This window comes from Egretta garzetta, unplaced genomic scaffold, assembly GCF_000687185.1.
Source record: "Egretta garzetta isolate BGI_Z169 unplaced genomic scaffold, ASM68718v1 scaffold760, whole genome shotgun sequence".
NCBI lineage: Eukaryota > Metazoa > Chordata > Aves > Pelecaniformes > Ardeidae > Egretta > Egretta garzetta.
Window position 1 is genome coordinate 138703 of NW_009258217.1, and position 16303 is coordinate 155005.

At 36.5% G+C, this 16303-nt stretch overlaps 1 protein-coding gene across 6 annotated transcripts in view; it reads right to left on the bottom strand.

Moving 5' to 3' along the window:
• Positions 1-16303, bottom strand: part of RALGPS2 (Ral GEF with PH domain and SH3 binding motif 2) — a 100652-nt gene that overhangs the window by 25450 nt on the left and 58899 nt on the right. For 4 of the 6 annotated variants that reach the window (XR_004842281.1, XR_004842242.1, XM_009648058.2 and 1 more), the window contains exons 8-12: positions 10346-10483; positions 9326-9416; positions 6595-6662; positions 5782-5917; positions 4795-4946 (exon numbers count right to left, since the gene is read on the bottom strand). Coding sequence is in view for 4 of the 6 variants with exons in the window: in XM_009648058.2 (XP_009646353.1) it covers positions 4795-4946; positions 5782-5917; positions 6595-6662; positions 9326-9416; positions 10346-10483 (585 nt within the window). In the remaining 2 variants the exon portion in view is untranslated. The remainder of the gene's footprint in view (positions 1-4794; positions 4947-5781; positions 5918-6594; positions 6663-9325; positions 9417-10345; positions 10484-16303) is intronic. The other 2 variants (XM_035896539.1, XM_035897525.1) reach the window with 2 other exon arrangements.

A 16303-nucleotide genomic window follows, 5' to 3' on the forward strand; every position in this document is an offset into this window, starting at 1 on the left:
GGAATTCATTAAAATGCTGATATTCTTGTATGCATTTTATGCCAGTTTAGGTTTGAAAATGTACTGTTCTTATAAAGGCACTTTCTTACATTAATTCACACTGATTTAAAATACCTTTCTTTGACTCTGCAGCATTAATTTCTCTGATTGTGTCAGAATAAAGACAAGTTATTCTTAAGTGACTGGAACACACAAATTAAGGCAAATGTTCAAGAGTCTTAGTTTTTCCAGAGCTTTCATCCATATCATTGTAGACTAGGAAAAATAAGTTGAAAAAAAGTAGGTTGAGAAAGAAAACAGTCCAAAGTTAGAACAGAATTTGTATCCAACTATGCTACAAACACAATCCATAAATGTTTTTTCTCTGAATTTTCAAACACCTAAAATTACATTCTAAATTTCAGAGGAACATTTCCGTGTTCACACCTCAACATCTATTCTTAAGTGATATATATGCAAGACTGCACCCTCCTAAGCACCTCCTAAGACCACCTACCTCCTAAGTAAAATTACTTTACATCCCGTATATTAGGTGCTGCAAGAGGAGAAAAGCCACAGAGAAACAATATATGAAAAAAGGGGTCTATTTTACACTGTCCCTTTACCTCTACAGAATTATTTGGACAATTAGCCATTATAAACAGATTCAGCTTCAGAAAAGAAATTCAGCAATGCAGCTGAGCCAAATCATAAGAAATGGTGGAAATCCAAAACTTCTGAGAACATATTAAGCAAGAAAAGAATACTTTAAAAGTGTAAGAAAAAACATATATTCTTAAAAAAAAAATCTTATGAATAAAAAGATGTTTCATGCTATTTCTGAGTGGAACGACAAACTAGTAAAAGCATCTTAATTTATCCTACTTTTAGGTGAGGACGTGATAGTAAGCAAATAGAAGCAGGAGAACAGCTTGTAAGAGTGTGCAGGTGGCTCCTTCAACCCAGCCAAGAGCAACGCTTAGACCTCAGAAGGGCAAGCTTACTCTTTTGAAAGAGCATATACAGTGACCTCATCAAAATGGAGGGATCACAGAACAAAACTATCTTGTAGCTTTAAGACTCACTGATAGCAAGTAGTGGGGGTTCTCAAAGAACTTTCATTGCAAAGTGAAAGCATCTGTTCCAGTTTACTAAAAGCAGATATTCTGGATTGCCTGCACAAAACACACGTATTTTCAGCAGTATTTATCTGTCCGTATTTTCATGTCTTATCTGTCAAAAGTCTCTTCACAGCCTACAGAAATAAAGTAGTGTTTAAGGACCCAAGTCATACGACCTCTTTTTAGCCATCCACCTAAGAATGAGATGAAGCATATCCTTGAAGATCTTAATTCTCTCTGTGATTATAAAGAGCTCCAAATGACTAGCTCAAATGTAGCTGTCTAAATTATGAACATCTAAAACTTCCTCTTGTTGCATTCCTGAATTCAAGAGAAGATTTCCCATCTGGTATTTTATATACAACTGGTTGTTTCTTCCTTCTAATTAGGATAGCCTTGGTACTGCTGGGAAAAGATTTCTCACTTTTGTTCAGACAACAAGCACTTATGTTATAAAGTAAAATGGCAACAGAACCAGATGTACATCGCTCTTACTGTAGAATAATATAAAACTGTCTGCTGAACACAAGCTCACAGTTCTAGGAACAAGAACTTTTTTGACCCAAGCACAATAAATTAATGTAATGGGGGCTTTTTTTTTTTTTTTTTTTGAGTTCCAGGGTTTTGCAGAATGAGTTGAATGTACACAATCAGCCTCCAGACCCTGAAATTAAGAAAAGAATCTGATAAAGATCTCTGACCATGGCTGTCATGCTACAGATAGGCCTATTTTCAGGAAATCCCATACCTGGATCATTTTCTGCACTGCTGTTGCTTTAGGAATCATTCATTGCAAAGAAAAATACCCACTTAGTGTAGCCTTCATATCTGAAAGATTAATTACATTGATGTAAAAATTTTGGTATACTATGCACCATTCCCAAAATGTTTCACCAGTCTTTCCCAGTACAACACAATCGGAATTGTCCATCATCACTTGCAAGTGTGTTTTTATTTTAAACACACATGCACTGTTGGATTAACTGTTCCGTTTTAGTATGCTTTTATGCAGAACAGAATTTTATCCAGCCACAAATCTCAAACCTAGTGATGCTCTAACTGATCTCCATCACAGATTGAAAGCTTTTATCACAGGGATAGATGAAGAAATCCACATGGAAGAGTCCTGATGTATCTGAAGAAGTTTGTGTGTTCACTGGTGGTAAAAGAAACAGTACTGTGATGAATGTTCATAACATGCCTATAAATTGCTTTACTGAACTGTAAATGGACTATGGTACTCTGTTAACAGCAAAGGCAACTCAGACACAAGGCCTCCTAAAAAAAAAAAAAATGTACGAACTCACATGCTCTAACAATTTAGATAAAGCATCGTAACAGTACAGTGCTGCATATAAACATCCTATAGACACTCTTGTTACATTGCTGCTTGTTTGATATTTGATGTAGAGGCAGATTATATCAGATCCTCCAATATGAAAGGATTGGAAAGGTCTGAGCACCTCTGAGCCCTCAACACACACGAGTGATTTAAAGCAGTATTACAGTAGTCTTTAAGGTCACATTCAGGGTGTTGGCATATCAGAAACACCGTCTGTATTCTGAAGAGGGATCATTTATCCAAAAAGTTAAGTCCCATATAGGCTTATATCTACGAAAAGGTAGTCCTGTTTCTAGAGCAACAGGTTTAAATCCACATTTATGGGCAAGGTGAGGAATAACACTCTTTTTAGTACACACATTCAGAAGTTTTCTTGACCATCTTTTGAAGCTGTGTTGTAGAATACTGTAAACCTCCTCTCTGCTGCAGTGACTGTACTATTTCCAAGTACTGAGTAAACAGACTACTTCAAACATGATGGAGGAACTTAGCAGCTGTACAGAATGCCAGACAGCTTACGTTTCCAAGAATTCTTCAGTAATAGATACTGCAAGCCTCCAGAACTTACTCTCTTCCTCCATATGTAATTCTAGCACCTCTACTAATCTTTTGTGCCATTGGAATTTTCATAATCAAGAAGCAGCAGAAATAAGAATGATGCTAGACTGTCAGAACAGTGATAAAACTAAAGTATCTGAGTATGGGGAGGCTGGAGGAGGAAAGAGAATGGAAGAGGGCAAGTTCTTACCACAAATGCTTATTTTACACAACATGCGTAAGGCTGCTGTTTTACAAGTGAATTTATAAGAGTCTTCTGAAATGGCAATTTTGTTGCAACTTGTAAGGCTGACTACATCAAGTTGATAAGGTCATGCTTGAGCTAAGCAAGAGAAGAGAGTTGAAAAATTCAGAGATGAGACAAAGTAGGAAACGCCTGTATTCTCCAAAACATCTAGATGGTGACTGGTTCTTAATTGTACCTCATGAAAAACTGCTTGTCAGCTCTGGCAAACCTTCCCTGCTAGCCTCTAATGGAGGTACATAGTTTACCCTGGAAAAAAGGGTTAGCTGCAGAGAAGTTTCCAAGATATTTAGATAGAAAACATCAGTAAAAAGAACAGCACTGGGAAAAGGGCAATGCCACATCTCAACAAAGCTGACAAAAGTTTAATTCTCCTGTACTGCGCAATCCCTGAGAACACAAGCTGTCTGGAAGGTGATGAGAAGTATCATTCCTAAATTTTGAAATGGGAAACTTTGCCACAGAGAATCTGTAGAAAACGGAGACAGGCAATGCACATTTAATAGCGGAAGCTGTCTGATGTGAACAGGTCCAAACTACTTTGGTCTCAGCCAATTCAACAGATTTACATATTACTGTAATATTTTTTTAAATTATTGTCTCAAGATATTTGACTTTTTCCACATGAAAAATATATTTAATGTTAGCTCAGAATATGGCCTTCTCAAGAAAATACATGAACAGCTCCTGAAAACAGCATAATTTGAAACTCTGTGACCTTGTTTCTCTCCATGAAGGCTAAAAAGCAAAACTGTTTTTTAAAATTGTTATCCAAAGAAATGCGTAACACTACAAAAGATCTTTTACCACCATAAATGCATAAAACCTGAATACTATTGAATTTATCAAGCTAATAATTTTGAGAAAAAAGTTCTGCAACAGAAGTTCCATTTCACAACCCTGGCTGCAGTTAGGTGGATCTGAGAGGTGCTTGCCCTGTCCTCCCTCCAATTTTTTCCAACAGGAAAAAGAGCAACTGCCATCACATAAGAAACTCAGGAAGCAGAAGTTCTCAAAAGAATACCCTGAATATTTCAAGGCAAATCATTTACCAAAATGAAGTAGATTCTGGCATTCTGAAGTATCTGAAAGTTAAATTGCTATCTGCTCCTGACAAAAGTCAGGAGTATTTAGAAATTATGCTATTGAAGACTGTCAGCAACTTACAGTTTTGTTGATTCAATATGGCATTTTAAATAGAAATCCTAGCTGTTTTTAATTTGGGTTGATTTAGGGGGGAAAAAAAGAATAGGAAATGGTGCCCTGCACTTCCCTCCACCCCCATCAAGGAAGAGAAGTATCGGAGGTCATATCATTAAAGGGGATAAAAAAAAAAAAAAATAAAAAAAAAATCTGTTTTTTTAATAATTTGTTAGTTCATGCTGTATAACTTATGCTGCCCTTCACCACCTACAGATCTCAAATTTGTTCTAAAATAGAAGTGGTATTTTAGAATAGTACTGCTGCTTGTACAATCATCAACTAATCATGCTAGAATCTTTATTAATATAAAGACCATGTACCGGCACAGGCATGTTTACAGTTCCTACCTATTGAAATTCCACTAGAAAGGGTAGAGCTTTCTGCCTGCCCTCGGGATGGGACATGAGGCTCCATGACGCTGTCATCCAGTAGGTGCCTTGGTCCTGCATTGGGGAATGTTGCGCTTTTAAATTCAGCCGTATTCATTTTGTGTATGAAACTAGAAATGAGCAAGGATAAAATTGTTACAACATTATTTTTAATACATTTCAAAAGTTGTTGCTTTAACACCCTGAGGGATTGCAGGCAGCATGTTCCAAATACCAAACTAAATCATGGCTCAAGTCATAAGCAATTGTGCACAAACTATATTATCTATAGGAATTGTTAGTCTTAAAACTGCACAGCACTCCTGGAGCAAAGAGAAAATCAGAAGTACTACTTTAAAAATTACTTTCAATATCCTAAGGTATTTTTGTCTTGCTGTAATGCTTATATAATTGAACTTTTGAGTTGGATTCTATCTCATTAAAAGTAAACTTAGACAATATAAGTTGAGATGAATTACCGAATAGCTACAATCTTGCGTTTTGAGAAGACAAGGGAACCGATGATATAATGATCAAGATATTAACTAGAAGTAGACTTACATAGAAAAACCCTGAAGCCATTACTATATAAAGTTATAAGAAAATCTACAAAGGAGGTCTTACTATAAAAATCCCAATAAAGTTATTTTTTCAGTTTGAATTTGAAAGAATTACACTGGCATTGAGTTTGCTGTAAGTGATAGTTTTGTCATTCAGAAAGAGCCTGTTTTGGCTAACTCATTGGCTATTCTTATCATTATAATGGCTGCACAGTCTTCTTTTTTTGACTAACTCTCTTTGGTTGGGATACTACTATTATAGCTCTGAACTTGCTCTCTTGCCACAAACTTGGTCTCTAAAAGAAGTATTGTGTACAAATCATGCTACTTTTTAAAAGCAAAGCTTTTGTATTGAAAGATGATACATCACAAAGCTTAGGATTTTTAGGTTAAATAAAAGACTAACTTGTATCCCAGACTGTGACATTTCCTATGTCCATGCGGTATCAGGTTCCTAGGCGAAGGGGGTGTTGGTGGTAGCAAGGCTCCTTCAGCTGCAGCATTCTTCCGTCCACTTTGTGGAGACGCTCCGACTTCAGAACCTGGGAATAAAAAGAAGACATTACTCCCAAGTAACTTTAGAATTATTCTCAGGGTTACTTCTCAGGAAATTGTGAGAGAGTTGCACAAAACTTCCTAAACTCAATTTGTAAGAGATAGCCTGTAATAAAACTCATTGATATACCCATATTGATAATTAAACCCCCTGTATTTTAGGGTTTTTTTGCACAGGATTAAAAATAAACACACTTATTTCAAATAGACCATCTAGTTACAAGCATTCTGTAAGTCCTAAAGGTTGCTGCATTAGCTACATTGGCATTAAACAGGTCTTACTGATTCTATGTTTTGAAACGCCCGCCTTCAACCACTTTTGGCATTGATCAAAAATAATGTACATTTTTGGAAGCATATTATACCATTAAAAGTTTAGATGAAGGCCCTTCTGTCTAGACACAACAAAGAATGAATATTTAATAGCTCTTCACCCCAAATGACACTAACAAGTTAGTGCCACAATACATACAAGAACCTAAAAAACTGACTCAATTTGTTGAAAGAATTTCTTTACAGATCACCTTTAGACTTTTTATTACAAATATTCAGTGTTTATATTTCACACATCTTTATTAGCCTCAGGCAAATATTTTCCACATTTGCAACTCAAAAATAATGCATTTGACAACCTCGAGTCTTGTCACATTTATTAAACATTTACCTACTAAATCTTCTCTGGAAGCAGCAGAGTGGGGGGTGCTGGTCCCTGGTTCTATCTTTAATGAAAGTCTGCATTAAAGAAGCATTAAAAATTACTTAATCTGGAAACAGAAGCATATAAAAGTAAGTTTTTTGAAAAAGTTTCTTTTTTTTAATTTACAATTGAAAGCTGCCTGTTTCTAAAATTGCAAGAAACACTGTAAAGTTAATACAAACTGTGAATAGTTACATTTAGCACACACTATTTCCAAACATTCTTTTTTTTTTTTTTTGGATGGAAAAACCCCTGCTAGGGCATAATGCCTATTGCTTTGGTTCATGTAGGCCAGGGCAGGTTTGAAATACCATGCTGAAGGAGGACCAGAGTCAATAGCAAAACCTTGGTTACAGCACAGCCCTGCAACCTCTCCTGCATCAGAGGCTGACGCAGCTGGCACAGCCAGCCACAAGCAGCCAAACAGCGACCAGTTGCCACCTTCACCCTCTGTGAGCAAAAGCTCAGTGTGAGCTATTAACAAGATGTGGCAAAGTCATACTGTGGAAGAAGAAGGGGAAGAGGCCATTGCTCTGCGTTGGCACCACCCTCCAGGTAAAGCATAGCCCCACATAAGCCAGGACCTACATGGCCTCTGGGACTGCTAGCAGACAGATGAAACTCAGGAATGATACTGCTAGTTCAGTGTAAAAACTGGGAAGAATAAAAAATATACAACTGTTCCCCCCACCTTGGCTAAAATATTCATACTTACTACACTTCATATTTTAAATTCTTCCGTAAAGTGCACTAGTGTGCTGGGCTAAGCTTTTTGTCTTTACTGGTCTAAAAGCCAAAATCCTTCTTTTGCATTTTGGAAAATACATTATCAACTTGAATGCATCCATAATTCAAGCTTTTTCTGTAACAGGCAGTTTTTAATGCCATTTCCAACAGTACTACGAAGAGGGCAGACTCTAAGAGCAGAGAACTCCAGGAAGATCAAGTGTATCTTGTCCACACAGTTTGCAAAACCAGAATCTTTGAAATTAGCAGAGTTGGAAAAGCATCTACTTAATTCTGGGAAGAAGAAGTTTCAAGTTTGACAGCTCCTCTCCCTCCCAACCCCAGAGAGTTTAGCAATAATTCATTATAATTTTGATTTTTTTTTTTAAATAAAATAAAATCCTTTAGGAAGAAAAAACATGTATTCTAGTCACAGTGGCTGTTCTCTAACTCCAGCTTTTTCGCAGACACTTCAGGGCTTAAAGAGTAAAATAGCCACTTATAGTAAGAATAATTCTTCAAAATACAGTCCTCCCCCATAAAAAATTCAGTTTGGAGACTTATAAAACCCATAGGTGTAAAAACAGACTTTCTGAATAGCAGCTATGTTTCTGCATTACATACAATTCCCTCCATTTGTTTCCCTGCTATCAAAATATGGGTTGTAGAGGATGAAGAGACTGTAGGCTCCTTCAGCAATAAAATTCCCACTAGTAGTCAGCCCACATAGTGAAGGTGGAGGAAGGTAGAATGCGGAATTCATGAAAACAATATGCCACTAAGAAGCAGACAGTGCAGTTAAACTTGGGTTTGGTTGTTTTTTTCTTTTTTTTCCCCTCCGAATGTTTGACCACAGAGCTTTACTCTCAGTGATAAGCAAGCAATCTTTCAAAATCAGGCTATAGAACATCTCAGCAAAAAGCTAAAGACAGATGCTTGCATACGAACATGCAGAGAACAATTTACAAATCTCAGAAGGGAAGCCAAGTGTCTGAGCCCTCATTAACTGTTCTTTGTCAGGAACTGAAGGGTCCCCATTTACTGCCTTTTAGTAAATCCAAGTTAGGGCTACTAAATGGTAAACTGTATTTGTCCCTCTACTGTGCATACCCCTCCCACCATTTGAGTGTAGTTAAACAAACAACCAATTCAAAACCACTGAGGTGACAAACTTCCTGCGTGGGCAGGATGGGAATGGGTGGGGAATCTCCTCAAGCAGATCAGCCAGTGAACAGAAACTTTCTTCATATGCAACAGATATGCTTTAGGTTTTTTTTTCCTATTCTCAGGGCTTGTTCCTGTCTCTTGCCAGAGATTTCCATCCCCCAATTTTGCTGGGTGGCAAATCACTCAATACAGTAATAATCTTCTAAATAAGGAAGTAGAAACCTCTCTTTTGGGTGGTATGCTGGGTGGAATGGGCATGGACACAGATGGACAGTATCTTGCCTTTCAAAAATCAAATGTTCACATTTTACTCACACTGTATAACCTAATCAAAGAGAAAAATATAAAATGGAAGTGAAATATATATGGAAGCAAAAGCCTTAAGTCACACTCAGTAAGAACTTGGGACCGGGCACACAGCTGACTTTGTTCTGATGAAAAATGACATAAGCTACCTCCAATCATGGGATCCATCTTATTGACTGAACGGTGCTATTGTGTGAGCCAGAAGTATGGAGTCTTTGTTAGCGAACACTCAAAGAGGTGTGCAGATCAAATCAACAGACCAAACAAACCTGAAAGGCAGGGCTTGATAGAGTCAGGCATAGAAAAGGAAGGAGATACGCCATCCAGCATGCTAAAAATTGCCTCGAGCACAGGACCCTGCTGTAACCTCACTATTTGCAACTGGTGCATCCAAGACTCATAATCTCCCAATACAAGTGCAGTCTTAGAAGTGACAGGCTTTGTGTTATAAAACTTATTTTGTAACGAGTTACAATCAGTTACAGCATTTCGTACTTACTTGTAATTGTCATCTTCTACAAACTTTTGTAGTTCTTCTATGTACTGGACTGAGTTTAGATATTTTTGGACATGAGGCAACAGAGGAATATCTGGAGAACAGATGACATTCATTACCACTGTACTATTCGTCGGTAAGCAAAGTTATTTTCCAGAAACTATTTAAACAGAATCAGATCTCTTGCCTTTTTATGTGAGATGGAGGTACAAACTACAGTCCCTACTTGATGCTGAAATTTTTGTCCTTCATAGCAATTCTCATGCTTTGACCTGACATTCCCCGCATCCATAAAGCCAGGTATGTATCCCCCTAGAGCTGCTCTGCTTATCAAAGCATGTATCAGGGAAAACTGAGAGAACACCCCTGGTCAAACTGAAGTCCCAAACCCGGAACCTGGTGGGTTGTATCTGAAATTCTTTTACAGCCTACATTTTTACTATATTGAGCTTTCAGTGGAATGTGAATTAGCACAGGATTGTGGCTTCACCATCACAAACACAGCCTTATTATTTTACTAGAACTTGAAGAGGACTGTGAGGGAGACCACCTTTGAAGAAAAAAAAAAAACCCATTATCTGATCTATGAACAGAACCATACATGTCCAAAAGACAAGCTGAACATATTTTATTAGCTCCAGTAAAAGTATCACTCCAAAAGCAATCCTATTATTTTTAGAATTCATAGTCATAAAATTATGAAACATGGGGATACAAGTTTATAACGTACCAGTAAAACTACTGTTAAGTACAATATATTCCACATTTTTCATCAGAAAATATGTACTGCAAAATGTGTGTGAAGTAAGAGAAGGGCAACGTCATTCTGTCTCCTCATGCTGACGCCCTGTCATAACCAACAATACCAGAATAAACTTAAAGACTTTTGGGCTGAGAGGGTGAGGGATAGCATTAATGGCATTCAAATGGGTTGGGCCTCACTTGCATTGCTTTACAGAAGACAAAATATTAAAGCTTTTAAGTTGTTCTCTTTAATATTGCAACATTTACACACTAGCTTACCATATTCACACGACTGCTGTAAATCTGATATAATTCGAAGAATGTTGTTCATTAAATTTGTTCTCTGCTCGCTTTCCAGAATGCTCCCTGTTGATGGGTAGGCAGAGTCAATATACGTCAAGTCTGACAGATAAATACCTGAATAAGATTAGAATGAAAAGTTTCCTTATTTAGTGTCTCCCATTTAGCAGAAAAAACAAACAGCATTTTGAAGAATTTTTGCTTTCATTGCCTAACATGCATGCAGGTTGACAACATGCTGCCTCAGAATACTATTTTGGATTTACGAGAGCTTTCAGACGTCAGAGTAAAACAGTATGAATGCTTGGACTTACAGGAAAGTACATCACTGTGCCACCCATGACTGGGATTGAACCTGTACTCTCCTCAATCACTTAATCCTTACGTTTTGTCAGCTTTATCACAGCTGAATTCACAGATGCTGGGGGTACAAGTACAGCTAGGTTTCTGTGTGCAAGCTTTTATTCTCTGTACAACAAATCACAGTGGGAGACAGAGAGGATCCTTTCCCCCTACATCACACTAGGCATGTACTAGTTGACTTTGTCTTTAAGAGTGTCATTATTTCTAAAACTAAAAGTAATTAGAAGGACATGCACAACTACTCATGAACTTAATCTACCACATCACCATTATTCCCTTGACAAATATGAAGCATATTAAACACACAATGCTAAAATACATTATCAAAATTACTATTGATTTTAGGAAATGTACTACTTCATTCCTCCAATTCAGCAATTAAAAGATAACAAAAGGAAAAATCTATATTTCTATATAGAAATTATCTATAACTCTTCAAACTGAATAGAAACTTGAACTCAGCTTGCAGCAACAAGGGAAAGTTAACTAGGCAAAAAGTGCACTCAGATTGAAATGTGGTACGAAACCTGCAGTTCATATTAATCGCAACTCCAAAGATCCAACAGCCTTATAGATAAGTCTCTTCAAGCCTTCTACCTGCTTTCTTCCCTACCACCATTGTAACATTACTAGTCTTTCAATCCCTTGGTCATGTAGAAAGGAAAATCCTCCTCCTTACATACTAATGCTGTAGATAAATGGCTTATTTTAATTCTAAATTCAACTCAATTTCTTGAGCTTCACCCATAGACTAGTAATTTTTGTCTCAACTAAATGAAACATATCCTTACCAACTTTGCTATTAAAAGGAATTGCTCTTCATTCCCTGCATCTTCCACAAGATATCCAAGTAAAAAAAATACAAGCTTAAACCATATTTTTTAAGAAACTTATTTCAGCAACAGGGAATTTCTAAAATTATATTTTGCTTCACCCTCAGCCTTGTATAACCAGAATCATAACAAGAAGTTTGACTTTACAGGTGGAAGACTATTAATACAACCTCACAAGAACAGCAGTTGTGTTTGTATAGCATCTAACCAGTACAGTCCTCAAATGTGAGCTGGGAAACTCTGGGCATCACTCCAAAACCAACACATACACACGCGTGTGTGCACACACACAGAAACAAATTAAAATACTTGTGGTTGAAAGGTGACATATAAAAAAGCAAATAAAAAGGTATTACACACAACCTGATACACTACTAAATTTCTCAATTTTCTATTCTGCTCGAATCAATTTATTAAAAAATAAAAAGGATAATCAGAAACATCAGGTAGTGTAACAATATAAATATGACTATCTAGACTGCGTAAACTATTCTGAACCTAATTTGCTTAGCAATGTGCAAACAGGCCTTAAAAATCCCAAACCTGCGCAGTCTTCAATAGAAAAAAAGTAAATCATTCTTACTAATTATAATTAAGGAAATTCACTATGAACAGGCACCTGCAATATTATGCATGATTTTATAAACCACTGTATTTGTAGGATTATCTTTCTGAATGACTTGCTCAATTAAGCACTTTTTTTTTCTCTTGGCTAAAGCAAGAGCTCTTCTGTAGAAAGCTGTTCTCTAAACTTAATGCATTTATATGAAATTTATAATAATTTTGAAAGAATAGTAGGGTAATTCTCTTTCAAATGTAACTGGCACATCCTTTCTGAAGAAACCGGAAAGATCAATGAAAGCAAACTGAATGCACTTAAGTGCTGGCTGACTATTGACAGAACTAAAACCAGTATTTTACATTCCTCACAGGGCATAATCTCTGTGGCTTTTGCTACTTCTAACACCAGTCAGATGTTATCGAATATTCTGATACCTACCCAAAACCATCACACACACGGTTTTAACATTTTCCACATGTATCAGAGACTTCATGTGTTTAACAACTGGAACTGTTTCTTATTAAGCGAACGTCAAGAATTGAATGCGACATTCTGTTGAACATTCTTCTAGACTATAAATGGTTCATTTTTCCTGTTGTATCCAGCCAGGCTGCCCCTTTTATTCCCAGCAACACAAATAGAGTTTTATCAGCCTGAAAGAATCTTTCTTCTAAATGAAGCTCAGTACTGTAATAACTTGAAAGGCATCTTTAGGCAGCGTAGTAAAAATGTTTGATTTGTATTTGCCTCCTGAACTCTTGCACAGTCTGTTGCCATATGGTACCCTCCCTTCTACTGGCAAACAATCTTTCCTTGTTCATAACTTCTCAGCCTCCCTACCCCCTCCTTTTCTGGAGGGTATGGATAGGAAATCCGAAGGAGGAGTTTCTTCTGCTCTCAGTGTGTTCACGATGACATCATAGGTGGGCTGAACATCTAAGTCGAGTGTGTGTTTGCTTAAAAAAAAAACTGTCCAAGAGTGATGTATATGGAATCTGGGTCAGCTGTAGCTGGTTAGTGCACTTCTGCATGTGAGAGTAAAACACTGCACTTTCAAAAAAACATTTCTTTCTCTCTTCTGGAATAATACATACTGGAGCATTACTTTTTTTTTTTCCCCAAATGATTAGTTAGCTTGGTTATTGTATGGAGAAACCCAATTCCTCAATACAACTTGGATCTAACAGAGAAAGACAAAAGCAGTTTTCAACTCCAACTGCAGATTAACAATCCACAGCATCGGGTAATATAGGAAGAAAAGCAACTTGGCCTCTGGATTTTCCATCTACCACAGAAGCAAAACAGCTGGAAGATTTTTTTCTTGGTAAGTTTTAAAGTTATTTTTACTTGCAAGTCTAATTTGAGCTATTTGCGATTTTGACATACATCTACCATCCACATACAATTGTGAATAGACAAATCTCTTCTCAGCCTGAGAAAAGTTTGACAACTAAAATAGAAAACTCACTTTTGTGGCATTTGGTAGACTTTGGAAACTTGGAAAGAATTAAAAAGGACTTTGGACTAGAGCAGAGACTAACTCGTTCCAGTTGTAAGGATGAACAAGTTTCAGTTGTTTAGCTGTAAATCTTCTGTAGATTTTGTTATATACAGTTACTGAAAATTAGTACTACCAGATTATTTGCTAAGTATGTAATCTGAGTATTGTGAACATATTAATGTGAAACTCTGATCCTACCAAAAAGCAAAAGCCAAAAATCCTATCGACTTCAGGAAAGCTGGATTACACCCAACACCAGAGCATAGACCTAGCATTACTAGAACTAGAAAATGGATACCTCAATAAAACCACTGTAAAAAATCCCAAGTAAATCAATGCACATCTGTAAGTAGCAATCATTGCATATGATTTCAACTAAATTTTTATTTATGGTACTTCTGAGAAGTAGAAGCAGTGAGTTGTACAACCAACCAAGAAACTCGAGTTATACATTGATTCGGAATATAAGCAAGTTTGTAGCACAAACAATGGTGCAGCTGAAAATCCAAAGACATTGCTGCAACAGGCACTGATCCCTTCCTTTAACAATTTGTGGAACAATGGGGAAGTTAATCGTACCTCAACTGAGCAGGAGTTTGCTTCTAAATTAGGATCTATTTCCTAAACATGAAATGCAACATACAAGGCAACACTATTAAGTGGAAAATAGAGGGGTTTGTTACAGTTGTTCTTTGAGGGGAGGGAGGGGGAAGGATGCAGTTTCAAGTAAAGGATTAAAACAAGAAGGCTGTTTACAAACAGAAACCAAAAGTACATATAAAGGCCAAAAAGAGTTGCCAATACATAATTTTCTATTTTTTGCCTTTCTTCATGCTGACTTAGAAATTAAAATACAGTAAATAATCCAGAACAATGGAAAAGAATCTAAGTTACATACTTGTATTAACAAACTCTCAGAAATGTCTGACACATTAAGAGAGAATGAAGGGGGTGATGCTAAAAGAAGGGACAAAGTGTTACAGAAAGCAAACATAATTAAAGTTTAGTAGCTATGGGAGGAAAAAAACGTCTGAAGCAGTCTTGACAAAAAAGAAAGATGGATCCTTTCCAAGTTCTTGAGTCCTTTTTCTCACTACCCTTTTGTGCTTCTTTACGTATTAAAGAGAACAATCACAACAAAAAAAACCCCAAACATTTGAAGCCTACATTGTGTGCTTTGGACACCAGTCTCCATTCATTCATGATTAGCCAAGATTTTGATTTACACTGCTCAGAACAATCTGTAAATCTTACACAAATGAAAAAAGCTGAGTCAACTTTAAAGTAATAAACTGTCTATGTGCAAGGTTTTAAATCTCTCTTTTTTGCTGTCTTCCAACTTTAGAGTTCAAAATTTTAAATGCTTATTTTAAACAAACAATGGACTACTAATATCATGCTGGTGCCACAAGAATGATCTGATGTATGAAAAATATGCCATTTAATATTTTACAGGAATTCAGTTCAAAGAGTGGAAGCTCTGAATCTTTAAATTTCTGCCAGTACATACATAGCTTTATCAGGTTTTCATTATTGTTTTACTGGGCTTAGTTTGTTGTTCATAACATGCCCTGTTAGTTTGGTCCTTAGAATGTATACACCAATGAATGAAATAAAACTTCCTATAGCAAACATGGATAGATGCTTCCTGTCTTCAGTATCTGTTTTACATAGATACTGTTAAAACGGTGCAAACACACACAATGGCTGCACACAAATGTAAAGGAACCTTTACCAAAAAGAAGTTCACCAAAAAATCTGGAAGTGTTAGGATATTTTGCTGTGTCTTCAGAATATTAGTATGACAAGATTTATAAATCTCTTCTGCAGACAATTTCTAAGAATTTATCATTTTCAGAAGTGACACATTTTCAATAACTACTTCAAAAACCTGGAAGATTTTTAGATTGCCTTTTCTAAAAGGAATCAGATTCCTGTTAATCTCAGAGAAGCAGAATTCTGTGACTCAATACATCATGTTTCTGACTAGCAAAAACCAAGTACGTATTATTCCTGGATCCCAGTCAACACAATTGAAAGTAATCCTGTTATTTCAGCAAAGGCAGAGTGGCTTACTGGAAAAGCATTTGTTTATGTAGGGGAAAGTAACTTACAGTAGTACACAGATACATCAAAAATCTATGTGAACATTTCTCCTATAATAAGAATGTTTTCCTCACAGCAGTATTACTTCTAATGCTATGGTCCCAGTTTTAAGCTAAAAAACCCCACAAAAATCTCCACTTACTCTGGGATAAGAGAATATAGATGGGTTTATTGATTTTAGCTGCTTAGACAAAGCTTAACAGAAAATGAAGTATGTGTAACACCAATAACAGAGCTTTCAGATTAACTAGTTATGTTCAGAGGATCTTTATTCTCAGTATTATCATTTGCTTTCTAAAAAACATCCCTGTGTTTCTCTTCCTCTTTTACATGTTTGTAAATAGAGGTTTATAAGAGGGCACCACTGGTATTTATCATGTGACCGTATTCTTTCAATTAGTATTCTGAATAAAGATACGTACTGATACTGCACTTTCCGTACAAAGGGAATACTATATTCACATTTACCTGCAGTATTCCCCTTACATTCAGTTGCAACAACCTGCATTGCCCAGGGAGAAGCAGTCTTTGTTAGCTCTGAAAGAACAGTTTCTAATTTGTGTTGTGGGTCT